Source organism: Manis javanica, chromosome 7, assembly GCF_040802235.1.
Source record: "Manis javanica isolate MJ-LG chromosome 7, MJ_LKY, whole genome shotgun sequence".
Classification (NCBI taxonomy): Eukaryota; Metazoa; Chordata; class Mammalia; order Pholidota; family Manidae; genus Manis; species Manis javanica.
This window is the reverse complement of record NC_133162.1, coordinates 5,864,065-5,882,977: the sequence shown is the minus strand read 5'-3', so window position 1 is coordinate 5,882,977 and position 18,913 is coordinate 5,864,065. Positions and strand designations below refer to the sequence as shown.

Below are 18,913 nucleotides of genomic sequence, written 5' to 3'. Positions count from 1 at the left end.
CTTGGGATAAAGGGATGGACGAGAACAAGGTCCTGCCCTCATGAAGCTCACATTCTAGCAAGGGGTTGGGAGAAGGAGTGACAATAAAGAATTAACAGAATTAAAAGCATAGTCTGTAAACCGTGCATTAAAGGAAACAAGCATGGTTCTGCAATGAGGATACAGATGCGGGGAGAGGGACCAAGTTGGCCAAGCCCTGAGGATGAGAAGCAGGTATGTGTGGAGAGCGTGGCAGGAACAGTGTTTCAGGTAGATGGAATAGCAACAGCAGAAGTCCTGAGGCTGCGGAGAACTTGGATTTGCGTAGCGACAGGCAGAATGACTGCGGTCTGGACAGTGAGGGAAGAATGTAAATGAGATGGGGCTGAAGATGTGGACAAGGATGGGGCTGTGACAGGCAAGGGAATGGTAATCTAATAATCTAAGGGAAGAGGGGCCCTTGAATGTGAGGTGTTTGAATATCACTCTGGCTGCTGGGAGGAGAACGATTCTAGGGAGACTGTAATGGAAACCAACACTGCTGGTGAGAGCTGGTGACACTTTGGGCAGTAATGATGGAGATTGGCAAACAGATTAGAGTCAAGGGTGATACAACCAAAGAACAAAAACAAGTAACAGTGGAACCAGGGCCAATGGTCCCACAGGCAGCAAGATCAGCAAATCAAATGAATTAGAAGTTGGGCTGATCTTCCTCTGAATAAGGAAAGATCATTTTTGGCTCAAGAATCTCAATGTCTTGGAGGTGGAGCCAAGATGGTGGCATGAGTAGAGCAGCGGAAATCTCCTACCAAAACCACATATATTTTTGAAAATACAACAAAGACAACTCTTCCTAAAAGAGAGACCAGAAGACACAGGACAACAGCCAGACTACACCCATACCTGCAAGAACCCAGTGCCTGGCGAAGGGGCTTTTCTTCTTCCTTCCTAATTACAACCCTTTAGTAGAATTCATGCCTCATATCAAAAATTACTGAGTACCATAATTCTTCTAAGTGGTAAAGATACCTTAAGACAAATGTTGGGCATAGAAGTCACAGGGCATAAATCTGCAAAGAAGTAAAAAGCTGACCTTTTCAAACAATATTACTTCTCTCTCACTTACCAACTTTACATTTCCCTGTATGGCCCCGGAAGATGACTGGTTAGCCAGAGACGGGTAAGATTCCTCAAGGGAGGAACAACCTAAGACAGGCACAGTCGCAGGGGGGCCATCAGGTGAGAAATTGGGGATCAACAGAGGTGAGGCTTAGAACCTCACCCACTGTTTTGAGAGAAATCTTCTGCATCTGTGGATGTTTTATTGCCCTTGTCTAGCTTGGATTAATACTTAGTCTATAGGCACACACCTGATCATCTCATTTGCCCTCTTACAGCACTAAACTATGTTTTCTACCTTTATCTTGCATCTACCTACCACTTCAGCATTTTATTAAAAAAAAAAAAATAAGGGAGAAATGTGGAATTCACATATAAATCAAGTATAAAAATCAAATGAATCATAGCTGACATGATTGTTTATAGTTCATGATGCGTGATCAAAACCGAAAGTTTTTGTGATATGACTGCCCTTGCACTGTTCACCATGTAAGAACTTATTCACTATGTAAGAACTTGTTCACCATGTAAGAGCTTGTTCGTTATGCTTCAGAAGATTGGAGATTGTTGAGAATTAGGCTTGGGGTGGATTAATGATTGTGCATTGAGTCCCCTATACAGAATTTTATTGTTGTTAACAACCATTTGATCAATAAATATGTGAGATGCCCTCTCAAAAAAAAAAGAAAAGAATCTCAACGTCTTGACTCAAGCCCACTGCATGAATATTTATAAGCTGAGCCCGGGTCTCCACCTGAAAGGTCTCCGCCATCCTTAGCAATGACTTGTGCGGGGCCAAAGCACACTCACCTTACCTGCCTGCAATGCAGCCTCTGGGGCCTGGCTCTTGAGGCTGCAGAACTCATAAGCCAAAGAGACAATGAGCTGGAGGAAGGGCTGAATCTGGGGACTGAATGTTAACAGGGACAAATGCAAAATACTGAAAATAAGTCCAAAACCCAGTGGCACACGAGATCCGTTACTTATTTATCCAGAGTTTTAACTGATTTGAGTCTAAATAGGAATCCACACTGATAGGTGCTCACAGCCTGGGGCCAAGGAGACAAGAGGGAGGCTGCCTTTTACCACCAGCAAGCTGTCCGCACCACCCAGGGCGGTAAGAGACCCTGATGCACACTCAGAGGAGGCGGAAATGCAGATGGTTAGGTTAGAGAGGAACTAAACGTGCCTGCTAGGAGTGATGCGCTTCCACCTGGCCCTGGCCAGGTCCCGGTATTCAGCTACTACTGAACTGGGCTCTGCGTAGAATACACATTACAGTTCCTGCTGCTACCCCCGCCCCCATCACATCACCTACTCAGCAAATAGGACAGGCTGTCTAGAAACCCAAAGAGCAGCATCCGCTCACTCCAAAACAGTGTCCCTGAATCAACTCAGCGGCCCGAGCAATCACTGCTTTCTAGAGAAGACTCGACTTTTACCCTCAACTCCTAACTATCCACACTAACGGAGGGGAACAATAGCACAGAGAATCCCCAAAAAGAAAGGATAATTCAAAGATAATTTACATTTGCTTCTGGGATGTATTACGTGACTTTTTTCCTGTAGCTGATTGCGGAGGCTTTGCCTTTCCCACAGCCTGCTCTGGCCAATGTTAAAATTAGTTCGCATTCTCTAACGCCTGCTGAGGGAGAGGGAAGGGGGGTGCGGCAGGGGGCGCAGTGGCAGGAGCTCTTCAGGCTGCACGTGGGGACCCGCAGAGGAAAACTGACTTGCAGGAGTCCTTCCAGGAGCAACGTGGGTTCCCACTAAAGTCTAAAGGACAACCTTGTAAAAATGATAAACAATAGCTCAAGCTATACTGCAGCCAGTGCATAACGCGAGTGCAGATGGATTTCTGCTGCTCTGTGAAGGAAAACACGAGTAACTGCGGAAAAATGTCAGTCTGCAAACCAATCTTCGCAATAGTTAACATTTAGTAGGAGCAGAAAAATGCTGGCAAGAAGCAAATGCGGTTGCTGCATTGCATAAACAAGTTGAGTTAGCTGCAGCCACATTGATTTCTAGTATAAATTGAAGGCAGTGTGAGTGAGGCAGGTAAGCAACACACACACACCTTGAATGTGTCCGTAGACGCTCTCCGAAGCCACCCTGTATTCATTCCCCTGCCCAAGTATTCCGCTCCATTGAAAATGAGTTTTTGTATCATTTTTCCTTACGTAGATGGACTTTAAGTCAAAGACATTTCCTCCTGTGTGGAAATGATCACAACTATTCCTAGAGAGAAACATTGAGAATGGAGGCGGTACCCTCCCCTTTCAATTTAAAGCTTCATTAACACTCCAATATGCATTATTAAAAAAACAACATTGTTATTCAGGTTTTCCACATTTCTCTGCAAGCCAAAATGGCTGGAAATCACCGTGCCAATCCCTGTTCTCGAGAACTGTAAGCTTAAAGAGTTAAAATATGGCTGGCAAGTCCAGAGCATGTTCCTGATTCTAAATGAAACGGCAAACATATCTGAGTATCATTTAAACTGTCAAGTCACAAATCTCATAACATGGGTGGTGTGTATTCAGCAAAGTACTCGGAGCCCAGTGCCTTGGAAGTAAAAGGCCAATGTTCTCCTTGTGTATGACTGGAAAGGCTACAGCTTAGCCACACCTTATCTGAGGCCTGGAGTCAGAGGCTGGAGTGCTGGCAGAGTAATATAAACATGCGTGGGCTGCAGAGGCTGGTCTTTGGGATTGCAGCTCTTCAGTCTGTCACTCTAACGTGGGTGGGGAGACCAACGCAGGGTGAAAACTCTTGTGTATTTTTTTCAAACTCTGCTCCTTGGATTCAGATTCAGTCTCCCTGACAGAGCATCAATGTCAAGGTGGGCCACAGGCCCTGATAGGGATCTTTCCCTCCTGTGTGATGGGCAGAAAATGCAAAAGAGGCTGCAAAGCACCCGCTGTGGAAAATCCTGGGAGCACGTTAACAGAGGAAGTTGGGGTCACCCAGGCAGAACAGCAGGATGGGAGGGGCACATTAAAACTAGACTGAGGAGCCCTGAGAAGGTTCAGGGGAGGGCAGGTTAGGAGCACACCCAGTGCCCACGGGTGCAAATGGGAAGAAATTGCTTAGGACAACGTGTACTGCTGGGATTTAGAAAAATGAGTAGGAATGAAGAGAGAGGAAGGGTATTTATAAACTGTTGAATGCTAAGCAATGAAACACTCAAATTCAAGTCAGGAAAGACAAAATGTGTTAAGTGACCCAGGAAAGACATGGGTCAGGAAGAACATGTCCCTAGACCATCAAATGCAAGCTAAGTGATGTCATATCTATGAATTCTTGATTGCTTGTCAACAGAGGAACAGGAAAGCCAGAGATGAAAAATCAGGAAATTGTTGAAAACTTCCTCTCTGGTTGGACTCATGCAAATTCAGGGTCTCCGGCCAACTGTGGCCACCATCCCCCCTTTCGCAGCACTCTGCTGTGAGCCCCTCTGACACTGGATGATAAAGGGTCGGGCAGCCACGTGGGCTGGAGGTTTCCTGGTGTTGTATGTGGGGTGTTGGGGCGCCCGTACTTCTGTCCACTTAGCAGAGGGACATCCAGGGCCCTGACTCCACTAGGCAATGACTGTCTGCATCTCGGTGGCAGAAGGAGGACCTTGGATGAGCAGCCCTGGGGGCAGGTGGCCAGCACGTAGGCTGCCTGTATAGTCCCGGGAGGGGAGTAGGGTGGCATCTATGGCGTGACCTGGGCTAAGCACCACTCCTTAGGACCACTGTATCACCCAAGGCTCAATTGGCCTCTGCCCAGGCATGTGGGTAAAGACTGGGATGTTATGAAAATCATACTGAAGACCCTAGTTACAAGACAGACTTTCAAAGAAAGAAACCTCCGTATGGTCTTTCTCCTCCCACAGCAGGAGAGCTGCCCTGGAGCAGGTGAGGGCCCATGCAGCGATGGTGGGTGTGACCCTGGGCCTAGACCCACGGTAGCTTCTCATTGGACACGTGAGGAATGGTGGTTTGTAGGCCTCTGTGCCTGACCCCACCCAGCACAGGTTAGGGTGTCTGACGCCAATGCTTGCAATACAGTGTTGGAGGGTGTAGACCTGATGATTCCCTGTTACACGGTATCAGGCCCTCAGATAACCTGGGTGGCTCCACTCCCAGACCCACCATCCAGATGGCCAGATTTCTCCAGATGTTCTAGCACTGGGTGTCCCTAGTGGAGCCCCTGGAACACGACATTGGGTTTCTTTCCTACCCTTCTTGCCCATGGTGGGGAGGGTGGTGGGAACTTGTAGTCCTCAGTGAGGGCTGCTGTGCTGAGATGTGATCCGCAGGACCCCCAGGGGCCCCTCAGGTCCTCTGCTGGGAAGACTTTGTATCTGTTGGTTGCATTTTCCATTGGTTCCAAGATATAGGTGTTATTTTCAAATGTAATAAGTCCCCTGTTGAGAAAGAAATAAGAAAAGATATATAATTTTTAAGGGCAGCTTCTGGTTTATGGCTAAGGCCCAGTTCTTAATGAGAATGAAATAAGAAATACCAATTTAGTATATCCTCAGGCTTTAATCGGAAAGACCACTTCTTTACCATATGTTTGCATCAATTGATTTTGCAAATCTTTTGAAAAGCATGCCAGAAATTTCTTGTTTCAAAAATTTTGTGGTAAAGAATAGATTGCATTTAGTCTTTATGTATTTTGTTTTGTTATGATGTCTCAAAGGCAGACGGCTGAGAAGGAGAGTTGAGAGAAATGGTACATCAGCGGCTTAGAAAATAACTCGACCTGAATTAACAGACACGATCCAGAAGGGAAATCTTTTTGTTTTCAAGGAAAATTCCCACATCTGAATTATTCATCCTTATCGGCTATATATATCCTAACTATTTGAATGGATTCTCATGCAAGGTTGGTATGAACTTATGCCTTTTTGGGTACCTTGCTTATTTAATTTGTGGGAGATATGCAAATAGAAAAACAATCTAAGTGTGCAAAGCACTAGACCTGCTTCTTGCAGGCTGAGCTCTGTCCCTGGGCTGTGTTGGCTAAAGGTGGCGGGCTCCTAATAGGGGTGAAGAATACTGCTGGACGTCCAGCCCGAGGCTGACGAGGTGGCCTTTGGAGTCCGACAGTCTGGATTCAGAGCCAGCTGTACCACACACTGGCCGTGTGACCTTGGCCTCTTTAAGCCTTGGTCCTTCATCTGGTAAATGGGGTAATAGTACCTACTTCTCAGGGCTACTGTGTCATCTAGTTAGAACTTTTTGCCCAGTGGAGGCCACACACCAGAGCTTAAATGGTAGTTGCCCCAGTTGCTCCTGACAAGGGCAGGTCCATGGATTAGGCTTCTGTTAGTGTGTTTTTCCAAAGCCTGACAATTTCAGGAAGGTCCTATGCGGTGTTCACACATCTGCCCACACACTGGCCATCCATGGCTCATGTAATACAGCACTGATAAGATAAATACACATTTGGGAAGGATGATGACTAAGAACTTGCTAGGCTAACATTTAGATTCGGGAATAAATGTATGAATGCCTTTAAAAAAGTGGACAGATTTGCTAAACATTCTAACCTGGAGAGACAGAGGGTAGCAGTAGGCCGCGGACCCCAGTGCATGCCTGACTGGGAGCAGAATGGAGCCGAGGCTGCGCCCCGCATCCTGCAAAGGAGCCGCGCTAGCCTGAGAGCACCAGCTTCCTTCTAGCGATGCCAGCATGGGCCTGCCAGATGCTCTGCGTTCCTTTCTTTTCCAATGTGACAAGAAGTAATTTAAAAGGCCCTTCTTGATGTTGAAAAATGATTTTCTTTAAAGAAAGGGCATTTTGGGTAACAGCAAACTAGTGGCTTTAAGACTTCCCACACATCTTGTAACTTCCATTACTGAGCAAGGAGCCCACAGTCCTCCAGGACAGAGGAGCATGCAAAATGAATCTGACTGTGAACAGTTCTAACGGAGTGACCCTTAAGCTATTCTGAGATATACCCTCCTCAAAAAAATCACACATACATATATCCACAACATTTTGCAGATAATTTCAGGAGGTTCAGGACTATGGGTGAGGTCCATGGGCTCCACGTGTAGGGCATTAACCCTAACACACAACGTCTGTCGTCAAGCCAAGGATTTGAGAATACCTTAAACCTTAAGAAATAGCTGAAAAAGCGGAGTGCTCCATCAGGTTCCTTCAGACAATACGAGCTTGACTCCAAAGGAGGGGCCTTGCAAGGCCTTCATTACTGCTCATCTATTTCAGTCATTCACTCATCCTGTGCTTACTGATGGCCCACTTATGGGTGGCTATTTATAGTCATTCTTAAAGTTTAAGAGAATGACAATATCTCAATACTCAAATAGTATGGAAGGAAAAGGTTTGAGTTAGTCAAATATTTATTTTGAACACAACTCGTGGACAAATACACACTAACCAATTCATTACTATTCAGTAGGTTCACCCCACCAGTCCAGTTGAATGAGATGTTACAGGCTCTGGGAAAGACAGAAAGATCATGCCCAGAACCCCTGCACCCTGATCGAGAAGACAGCGCCAGGACACATGGTACAACCAGAAATCACTGGACAGCCGGGCTGGGTGTTACTTAACTGGTCAGATGTTGAGGGAACCAATGTGGTTTGGGGTAACTGGATAATTTTTGGCTATTTTCAAATCCCACAGAGGAATTAAAAATCATTATGTATGGCTATTCTCTTGTGTTCCCTGCCTGCTACCACCCATCCAAACTAGTGTTCATGTATCTCCAGAAGATCATGCAGGCATGGCTTTGACCATCACCTCTGTGGGGTGGCTTGCATTTCTTTCCTTGAAAAATTCTTTATGACATAAGACTTAGAATTCTAAGTTTAAAATGGGTAGTGGGGGATTTTTAAAAAATTAAATCTGACTTTTAAAAGTCTAAATTAAAGAGAATTATTTCAAAAAATTGGCCAGGGGTAAGTGGACATGAACATACTTGAAGGGTAAAATATAGACTTGCTAGAAAACTGACTTTCCTCCCTAAAAGGAAAATGACAGCAACATTTCATTTTGTACTGTAACATTTTCTATTTTCCATTAGATTTAAATAAGCTGAACACTTAGAGTAAAACATGTCACTAAGTTCTAATCATGAGAAGCAAATGACTGAAAAAGTTTTTCTACTTAATGGAAAGTTTCTCGAAATTGTTACTTAGTCATAAAAATGTTCTCATATCTCCTTTTATCTTTTAAGTCATCCAAGGGCCAGATGTTGAGAAACTGGGGTGAAGGCTTTCCCTTTGCTCCAAACAATTGGCAGTCTGTAACACAGCTTAATTAAATAATTGCTTTGGACTGTCTTGGCCATAATTAATCATTTAGCTCCAGAGATTGCTGGAAACAACAGTGGACATAAAATTCAAGGATTCAGGGTTTCTGAGATGTAAAATTTTTATGTTCTCACAGCCCTTACTGGCCCCAAGCTAGATAAGCGAATGTAATTTAGGTTGAATGTCAAAGATGTTTAGTTGTAAACTTGGAGTTCGAAGTTATCTCAGAGTATGGAATTTAAATCCAGCCAGCTTTGAAAAAAGAGGGGGGTGGTTTCTTTCTCTCTTGGTGGAGAGTGGGGAGAGGGGTTAGAAGACAGCTTCCGGGGCTTGGGCAAGATGAACACGGTGGATGTCTTCTCCAGGAGGCCATCAGGAGGACAGGGGGGTACTGGACGGGCCATCCTGGGGAGAGGTGAGGCCAAGGTCTAGGGTTCGGTGAATGGAGGGAGAAGAGAAAGGGGTGGTGTGGAGATGAGGGCACCCTTTATGGGTCCAGGCAGTGGTCCGTTGCATTAATTACCCAATGGGTCCACCCACAGTTGCAACTTTGGCCGTTGTCCCCACTGTCAAGGCCATGCAGGTGCCTCGAGGCAGAGCTGCGACCCATGCTGGACAGTGTGTCCAAGCCTTGGGCTTTTCAACACAGGTTCCTGTCTCCCTCCAGGGCTGTCCGGAGAGGGCAGTGGAGCCGGAAACAGGGGCCAGAGAAATAAGGGCCACTGCTTCGAAAACAGGCAGCCTTACTCAAAATTTTAAAATCTTGCTTTTCCTTCAGTGGAAGCGAAGAGGAATCTATTAACATTTTAAGGTGATTTTGTTAGCTTTCAAAGTAAAAACTCAGGAGACCTCTATTTCCTCAAGATAAGTTTTTGTCCGACTCAAAAATTCAGTTTTTAATTTCCGAAGCTGGGGTATATCAGGCAATAACACAGCTTAATGTTGTTCTTACTACACTTTTTCTTACTATTTCCAGGCAAGCAGGGTAGCGGCACATGGACGTTGACAACCTGTAATAAGATGATGATTAAATATATGATGTATGCTGGCTAGTTCCGTGTACAAGTGCTAATTGAATTTTCTTGGAAAAAGGACTTGGGGTCTCATTACCATAGTGTCAATCATAAGGTGGAAATGCAGTTGGCATGTAATGTAATTTCAGTCCTTTTTGGAGGAGCTCATGGGTAAATGCCGGGTCCCATCTCACACAAGTTGGATACACAGTGACGACAGCAGTATTAGTGAACACGTCAGCACCACAGGGCTTGTTACCTAAGTAATTTCCATGTGGACTGTTGATGAACATTCAAAACAAGTATTCAGCCTGCCCTACTATGTGCAGGGCACTGACCTGGCTTCCGTAGACATAAAGTCATCTCACCCTCAGCTCCTGTTTCAAACATAAATTACAACCAGGCTTGGGAGGCCCGGCAAAAAGAGGCAGTTATTCCTGGCACACCAATAATGATAATAGCAGCTGTTTATGATGAGACCACTTTGAGCCTGGATCCTTTTTAAACTAAGAGCCTTAATGAGAAATGACCCACGTACCATTAAGAGCTCTCCTTGAAGAGTGTGGTTCAGTGGCTTTCAGGGTGTTCACTGAGTCATGCAAACAGGACCACAACCTGACTTGGGAACATTTCCATCACGCCCAGGAAACCTTGCGCCCATTAGCGGCCAGTCCTTGCCCTGCCCTGGCCCCATGAGCCTTACTCGGGAATTCTCTATCTTCTAGTGTTCACATGGAGCCTGCAGTGGGTTGAACAGTGTCATCCTAAAAGATCTGTCCAAGTCAACCCCTGTCACCTGTGAACGTAGCCCTTGGGAAAAGGCTCTTTGCAGATGTGACTTTCTTAAGGATCTGAAGATGAAATCATTCTAGATTTAGGGGCCCTAAATTCAATGACATGTGTCCTTTTAAGAGACAGAGAAAGGAGATAGTTACAGAGAGGACGCCCTGGGAAGATGGACAGAAACTGGAGTGATTCAGCTACAAGCCAAGGAACTACCAGCTGCTGCCAGGAGCCGGGCCCAGCATGGGTCCCCCTCGGAGCCTCCAGGAGGAGCCGAAGTGGAAGGCACTTGGATTTCACACTTTTGGTCCTTGGATGAGTGAATGTGTCTGTGCTGCGTTGAGCCCCCCAGTGTGTGGCGGCTTGTCATGGTGGCCCCAGGAGACTAACACGGTCACACAGCTGGCCGGCGGCAAAGCTAGGGTCCCCAGGTGGCCCGGCTCCCAAGCTGTTCCCTGTCCTTGGCCACACTGGATGGTCAGCACTGACCCTCAGTCACCAAGGACCTGTGCTAGAGGGGGCGCAGCTGACTTACAAAGGCAATCTGCTGCCCTTGGGTGGGTAGTCAGCCCAGCATGGATGGAGGGGTGATGAATGGCCTGGGTGCTGTGGGGGGTGGGGAGGCCTTGGAGACGTGGGGCCCGGGGCCAGGTGAGTGGCCTCGTGGAAAGTGCAGGTCGGAGTGTGCTCGGAAAGCAACACCGCCGACACTGGGCAGGCCGACGTGGGACCTAGGGGCTGTAGTGGAAGGTGGGGCTCCTGGGGCCCCTGTGCCTCTGCCGTTCCCCTTGGCGCTGCCCTCTGGCTGCTCCGGTGGGCTTGTCTTCATGCAGGCTGACAGGCTGCCTCTGACACGTGCTTCTCATCTCCAGCGCCAGGACTTTGCTCTTGCTGTGCCCTCTCTCCTCGGCCTCTGCCCACCCCTGGGGGGCCTCTAGCAAGTCCACCTGCTCCTTGGTGAACCACTGCGGACACTCCTCTGGCCTTGAGGGGTGCAAGCTCTATTCCTTTGTGTCCACACCCAGAGGTCTGCCACTGTTCCTGGGGCCATACTTGGCTGGCATGACCCTCTAGACTGATGTGTAACATTCAAGTCCAGGGCGGCCAACCTGGGGTTGGCCTTTGGGATTCCCTGGGGTTGAGGGCCCTCTGCTGAATTTCTTGTGCAGTACTGTGTGCACCTTACTGCACTGTATTGAAATGATGTCTGGTCACTTAACACAGTGGTACGTTCCTTATTTATTTTGGCTTTCAGGCCCCAGCACTGGGACTGGAATGACCAGGAGGTGACCTAGAAGTGTCTGCAGGGGGGACGCTGTTGAATCAGCACAGTGTGAACTCGAGTGTGTGACGTGTAGGCTGTGGGGAGCATGTGGTTTTGGGTGCAGAGGGGTGGCAGGACTTCTGGATGATCAAGCAGTGTTTTTGAAACACGACCTTCTGGAATGTGCAGGATGGCTGTGAGGGAAGGGTGGAGGCAGGAAGTGTGGGTGGGAGGCAGTGTAACTATCTTGGAGTGAAGCTGATGCTGGGTGGCTCCAGGGAACTGAGAAAGGAGGTGGGAGTGAGATGCTGCAAGCAGGGGTGTGTGGGGGCTGGGCATCCCAGGGCTGGGGGTCCCAGGGGCTAAGGGTCATCAGGGCTGGGGGTCATGGGCTGGGGGGTTACTTGGGCTTAGGATCATTAGGGCTGTGTGTCATAGGGCTGGGGGTCCCAGGGGCTAAGGGTCATCAGGCCTGGGTGTCCCAGGGCTGGGGTTTATAGGGGCTTAGGGTCATTAGGGCTGCATGTCACAGGGCTGGGGGTCCCAGGGCTGGGGATCACAGGGGCTAATGGTCATGGGCTGGGGGTCCCAGGGCTGGGGTCCCAGGGCTGGGGTCCCAGGGGCTAAGGGTCATAGGGCTGGGTTTCACAGTGGCTGGGGGGTCACATGGCTGGGTGTCACAGCAGCTGGGTATCACGGGCTGGGGGTCTCAGGAGCTGGGTTTCACAGTGGCTGGGTGTCACAAGGCTGGGTGTCATGGAGGCTGTGTCAAAGGGACTGGGGGTCTCAGAGGATGGCTAGCACAGTGGTCAGGGGGTCACAGGCGCTGGTGCCACAGGCTGGGGTTCTTGGGCTGGGTGTCACAGGGGCTGGGGGTCATAAGGGCTAGGGGTTCTAGGGGCTGGGGGTCTCAGGTGCTGGGTGCCACAGTGGCTGGAGGGTCACAGGGGCTGGGTGTCACAGTGGCCGCATGTCACAGGAACTGGGGGTCTCAGGGGCTGGGTGTCACAGGGCTGTGGGTCATAAGAGCTAGGAATCATAGGGGCTGGGGGTCTCAGGGGCTGGGGTGTCACAGGGGCTGGGTGGCAACAACTAGAGGGCCAAGCCAAGGGACCCAGGATGGGCTGGACTTTCAGTGGAAAAGAGGCCACGAGGGGGCCAATCTGGGGGCCGAGGAGGTCAGATTTGGACTTCTCAGTTGAATGGGAGTGTGGCCCGGGGAGAGCTGAGGTGACCTTGGATGTCCTTCAGGGTGGAGACCTGTACAGCCTGGGAGATGGCGCACAAGGGCGGCGGACCCAGCACGGCCCCCAGACATTTACACAGGACACCCAAATGCATGTCCACGGGAGGAAGAGGACGGGACAGGAGAGGCCTGGCCGGACACAGTGTGGCAAAGGGCTTGGTGTCCCATAGAAGCTGGGGAAGCAGAGGGTCACAGTGCCGAGGTCAAGGTCAGACTGGTGTTACCTCCACTCTGCCAATTTCCTCCTTACTATGACCTACTACACTGTAGAGATTTAAAAAAAATTGGGGTTGGCTGGGATTAGGCTTCACAGAGCACTTGATGGCTTGAGGAGAGATAGCGCATCCATTCGTCCCACCAGTGCTCACTGAGCACCTGTAACGGGTCAGGTTCTAGCAGCGCTGGGCCGGAACCAGGGCCCGGCCTTCTTGGAACTCGCCATCCAGCAGACAGGAAAGTGGAGGCAAGGTCATAGGTCATGTCCTCGCCTGCCTGACTTTCCGGTCCTGCAGACCACTCTGCCCTGGGCCACTAGGTTGGACTGTGAGATCTGGAAAAACCACATCCATGCAGTGAGTGGCCACTGGGGTCAAGATGCGAGGGGCCGGGAGGGAGGCGACGCACCATCTCAGGACCCCGGGACGCGGCCGGCGCCGAGGCCAGGCTGCGGCTCGCTTCCACGCTCTCCTCTCTTCTCCCATCTTGCTTTCCTCCTGAGATTCTTTTCCCTTTTAACTTTCTCAGCTGGGGTTTCTGGTCCATTTCTTCAAATGGGTCATTTCAGCTTGTTTGTTAAAATTGTAAATTATAACACTGCATCAAAGCAGAACTTTTTTTTTTTTTTTTAGCAATGATTGCATTTTCCTTGGCCACTGAACTGCAAATGATTACTTTATTTTACTGGCTATTTCTGATTCCTTGTACCACAACACTGACCATTTCTCCCCTCTGAAAAATAAGTTGATTGACTACTTTTCAGTAGTATGGCAGGGCCAAGAAGTACACCCACATTTTGTGTCATATTTGATTTCATTATATGTAATTTAGTGCAATAAACATTATATTACACAAAATCAATGCAAGAATTTAAAACAACGCTTATTCAGGTACCAAATAGCCTTGCATCTGAATATTCTTACTTACTTGAATTTTTAAAAGCATTTTATGCTGTCTCCTACATCTAAGCCAGGCCTCAGAGCCCCAGGGCTACAGGGAGTGTGTCAGAAATGGTCCCCATCCTGAAGGACCTTACAGCAGGGTGGGGGAAAGGCCAGCAATGTATCACACTCCTGTAAACTGGGTAAGGAAGGACGGGTGCCTTAAAGCAGGGATGGAAGCAAATATTTATTAAGTACTACTATACTATCTAAGCATAGGGCTGACCATGATAGTACAGGCGAGGAAGGGTGAGCTGCCTGGCAAGGAATGTTTGGAAGGTCAGGGTGGGCTTCATGGAGGAGGCATCATTTGCTTTGGCCTTTAGGGTAGAGTGAATCTTCCAAAGCCAAATAAGTGAGAGGTGGGGAGAGAAGTGTGTCCCAGGCAGAGGGACAGTAGGGATAAAAGACAGGGAGACGTGTGGGGCATGATCTGGAAACTGCTAGAAAACAGTGTGACTGGAATGGGGGCTTTCTTGGGGTATAGGATGCTGGGGCTGAAAATGAAGGTTGGGTCCAAACTGCACAAAAAGGTTAGGGGGACTAATAGGGACGATGGAGTTTGCCTGTTAGAGCTGAGCAGTGACAGTGGAGCCACCTGATGGACTCTCTGTCCTCATCCATAACGAGGAAGGAACACCTGTCCACGTCGGGGTGAGCATGACGTGAGAACTGGCAGGAGCTCTGTGCGGAGGCAGGATATGCCTCTCTCAAGACAGCAGCGGTGACTGGGAGGGGGTGACGGTGTCACTTGATGGGAGAAGCTGCAGTCCAGCTGCAGCATCAGGGCCCAGTGGCAAAGCCTGTTAGCTGCTCTGTGAAACGGTGGCGATGACACCTGCCTGTGCCTCCACGGAAGCACACGACTGGGGCGATGGTGGAGAGACCAACACATCCTGTTTCACCGCCCCACAGAGCGTGTGTGTGCATGCACACACATGCCCATGGGAGGCAGCGTGTGACTGTGAGTGCATGTGTGTGCATACTTGCACTTCATGCTCCGTGTGTCCTTGTGTACTTTGGTGTCTCAAAGTCCAGTTAAAAGTGAGATTATTATGACAACCAATACCTCGTTCACATCTCTGGATATTAGTTTCCTCCTCTGTTGATGAGGGATGAGTGAATGTTTGGTGTTAAGTCTGTTAAAACACAGGCAGCTCCTTAAGAAATTAAGCCTAATTTTAACACTATGCCCCAGGTGATGGGAAAACCCTTGGCTTGTTCTGAAAATGTGAGCCCCCTGGTCTCCTTGTGCCAGGTACCTGAGCGGGACCTGAGAGGACCGAGCGAGAGAACAGGGGGCAACGCTGAGAAGAGCTCTCCCCTCAAGGAGCTCACGCTCTAGCTTGGGGGCAGGGAGGGGTGGGAATAAAATCCGGACACGGTTGGGGGTTGGGGGCAAGCTGTTTGGGTGCCTGCGAAATGTGCCAGAGCTGTGTGTCTGCCCATTAAACCGGTTAGCTCCTCTGGGGCGGGAGCAGAATCCTCTCCCCACCAACTCAGCTGCGTGGTGTCTGTGCTCTATGAGATAGAGGCAGATGCCCGCGGGCGTGGGCACGCACTGGCAGGGGGGCGAGGCTTGGGGCAGCCAGAGCAAATGAGCAGCCAGAACATGAGATGAGAATTGGGGTCATGGCGCTGAAACTGTGCTAGCAGCGGGGGAGCACCTCAAATGATACAGTACATCGTTAACTCGTGGCCTGAACTTTGCATTGGACTTGGAGTCCTTCCAAAGTCCGGACACTCTCCATGGCTGCACTCATTTTTATGACCTATTTTCCATGTTGCACTTCATTCCCTCTTAGAGCGCTTCCTCTTTCATCCCCCTTTCCACTGGGAACTTAATGCTCTCTCCTCTCCTTATCTTTCCCCTTCAAGCTTCAAATGAAGAAGGATGCTCTGTTTGCTCCCCCCTCTCTTCTCTATTCCAGGGCAGCTTTCCTCGCCCACCCATCTCTGCCAAGCCTTTCTGAAGCCGTGTGTTCCTTCTCTGCTGTTTCTCTGCAAACCTGCCATCTGCCGGGCTCTCACTAACGCATCCCCTCGTACACTCAAGTTGGCCTCCGCCTTCCTAGATCTGAATGTATTTTTGGGTCACACCATATTTAACATAATTTTGAATCCCCATCTTCTTTCCCCAAATCTACCAGGCTGTTGCTACTATAACTGCATTTCCCCTGGATTTCCAGTCTTGATCAATTTTTCTGCCAGTGAGCGGTGGATCGAACATAGCTTTTTCTCTGGTTGGGTTCTCTCCTTGCAGATCCTAAAGTTGGCTACGTAACTCGGGGATTGCTCATTTGATGCATGGTCTGCTGCTTTTAAAGCAACAGTACAAAGGTCTGAGAAGCTGCGATTCTCCGGAGCCCCAGCCCCACACAGGGCTCCCTGTCACGGATCCCACCTGTCTAGGTGGTCGGCACCGGTCGGCACAGCACTTACTCTTCTGACTGTCCTAAAATCCCAGCTTCAAGTCCCCTGCCAAGTTATGGTCTGGGCCCGGTCCCCAGGAGGGGACACTCTCCAGGTGCTGGAGGCAGGAGGTGGGCGACGCAGACTCAGATACTCTACAGAATCACTCAGGGAGGTGACACCAAAGGAGATTTAAGTCTCTACCTTCTGACTTGGAAAGGCAGGTAGGGTCAGGGGACCAAGCAAGCTGTTGAGTAATGTGTATGCAATGCTCTATTTCTATAAAAAGAGATAAACACACTCTCCAGTCCCTGACCACGTACTTGCATGCACAGGAATGAGGAGAAAGCTCATGTGACCAATTGTTAGACTCCAATGGGAAATACTGAAAAATAAGTTGGATGTGTCAAGGGTTGGGGAAGATGTGAGGAACCAGAACTCTCGCCCTCTGATGGTCAGAGTGGAATCAGGGCAGGCGCTCTGAAGAGGCAGGTGTGGGACTGGGTAAAAGTGTAAGTGCTGGTGTCCCCTGAACCACGGTGCATCCTTCAGGCGCCCACGGCCCGGCGCACAGAGGTGCAGAGGCCATGGCCAGCATCGGTGCTGTGTGCTGGAACCACCCAGACGCACAGCATGGAGGCAATGGGGAGACGAGAAGAGAATCTGTGGGGTGGAATCTCTGAGGCAGCTAAAGAAAGGAACCCACCCACATGAGCAAAGAGGGTGGCCGCCAAACCATCCTGGAGGGGAAAGGGGAGTGAGACAGCATGCCGCCCTTCACGTCTGGAAATAGTGCGAGGGGCTGTGTCAGGAAGAATGGGCATGGCTGGGAAGTACATGGGGTGGGCCCTGGGGGCACCACAAGCAGGGAATGGGATGGCTCCATCCTGCGTGCTGGGCACCGAGGAGCACAGAGGGGCAGAGAGATGGGGAACTGGGCCAGGGCAGGCTCCTGGCTGGCCCTAGCCAGGACCCTTTTCCCGAGGGGCTGGTCCCAGGATGAGCTGAGCACGGGCACGGGGCTGCAGTCTGCGCCCCCAGGGAGGGCGTGGCAAGGCTGGCCTCAGCTGGAGCTTCTGTAGGCCCCAGGTTCCAGGTCCCACGAGAGACCTTTGGTCACACGGGTGGTGCTATCAATTGGCGCTGGCCATAGTGGCTGGTCATTAATTCAGTAATAGGTGTTAAATGCCTGCTGTGTGTCAGGATTAGTGGGGGGCACGTTTCCTGAAGGACAGTCCATGACTGCTGCCTGGTGGTTAGGTGCCCCACCTCATCGCAGCTGGTAAAGCCCTGAGTGGCCCGCAGGGTCACTTGATCACAGTCATAGGGCTCAGCCGACCTGCATGTGAGTACGTAGCGTGAGTGTGGTGCGGTCTCTGTGTGTTACAGGGTGCGTGTGGTGGGGTCATGTGCAGTACACTGTGTGTGGGCACAGGAGCCCTTCTCCGCAGTCCCGCTCAGCGCTCAGGGACGCATGGTGGTGGCCGCTCACACACAGCGGTGACCGCTCTGCACTCAGGCTGGAGCACTCGCTGGGCCCTCCTCCCTCTGCCCTCGGCGCAGCCACCGCTGGTGCCCAAGCAAAGCGGGACTTGGGGACACAAGCTGTTAGTTCACAAACTCGGTAAATAAATCCAGTAAAAAGGCTGAGGCAGCTGGAAATTTGTCAAACAAACTGAATTTCCTGGGGAGCACAGGAGATCGTGGGGACGGCCAAGTGCGGTGACTTGGAAGGAGCCGCGGGGGCCCCCACAGCCCCCTCCCGCAGGCAGCCCCTATCATTGGGGGTAAACTGGTTCCTCCACTTCCTCCTCATCGGAGGAGGCCCTTTTGTTTTTACTTTTATTTTTATTTGCCGAGCAGCTGAAACACTAATACCTAATGTCCAGTCTCAGCACTGAGAATGGCTGAGCGTCAGAGCCACAGCGCTGCACAGATTCACAAAACTCCCGGATGCCGAAACTCGGCCAGCACCGTGGCCCTCCGCCGCCCACGTGGGACCGGCTCTGACAGAGGAGCAGTGACAGGGACCGGGACCCTGGGGAGCTGCCCCGTGGGTCGTCATCGAGGGCCTTCTCGGCCTCAGATGGAGGTGAGGTCCGGCTGTTTATTCTGTGCATGAGACTGAACACGAGAAGAAGGAGGTGGCTGCACAGCTGTGCTTAAGGCCAGAGCCGCCACTGCCATGGCCGCTTACCTGAGACCCGAACACGCGCTGAGGCTGACCGTGGAACCAGGAGCTCCTTGCACGTGTCCGTGGTAGTAACAATGACCCTAAGGGGAGGAGAGAGTCGGGTCAGTCATATAGCTTCCGGTCCACTCACTGCAAACCACTGCCTCCAGTCATCTTCACTTGTGTTTAGCTGTAGAATTCCTGTTTGCACAAAGTATCGACCACAGTCTGAATATTTAATACTGAGCCAGACGGGACCCAGCCAGGGCCTACGGCAGGGTATCTGGTCTGCTCAGAGATTATCCATAGGGCCTTAAATGCCTCCTTGCCCCATCCTTGACTCGCTGACACCCTTCAGGGAAACTGGATGCAGGATGTTTTACAAAATCCAGCCGGAACAAATCACACTGACGCTGCCATTTTACCCTCCTGTAACCTGTCTTTTGTAATGAGAGGAGGAGCCGTATGGGGCATTCAGGCACACTGGG

At 50.1% G+C, this 18,913-nt stretch overlaps 1 protein-coding gene across 4 annotated transcripts in view; it reads right to left on the bottom strand.

Annotated features, from left to right (window-relative positions):
- ADAM12 (ADAM metallopeptidase domain 12) overlaps positions 1-18,913 on the bottom strand; it is a 328,481-nt gene that overhangs the window by 92,972 nt on the left and 216,596 nt on the right. For all 4 annotated transcript variants that reach the window (XR_012132960.1, XR_012132961.1, XR_012132959.1 and 1 more), the window contains exons 5-6: positions 18,450-18,526; positions 5,329-5,515 (exon numbers count right to left, since the gene is read on the bottom strand). Coding sequence is in view for 1 of the 4 variants with exons in the window: in XM_037011665.2 (XP_036867560.2) it covers positions 5,329-5,515; positions 18,450-18,526 (264 nt within the window). In the remaining 3 variants the exon portion in view is untranslated. The remainder of the gene's footprint in view (positions 1-5,328; positions 5,516-18,449; positions 18,527-18,913) is intronic.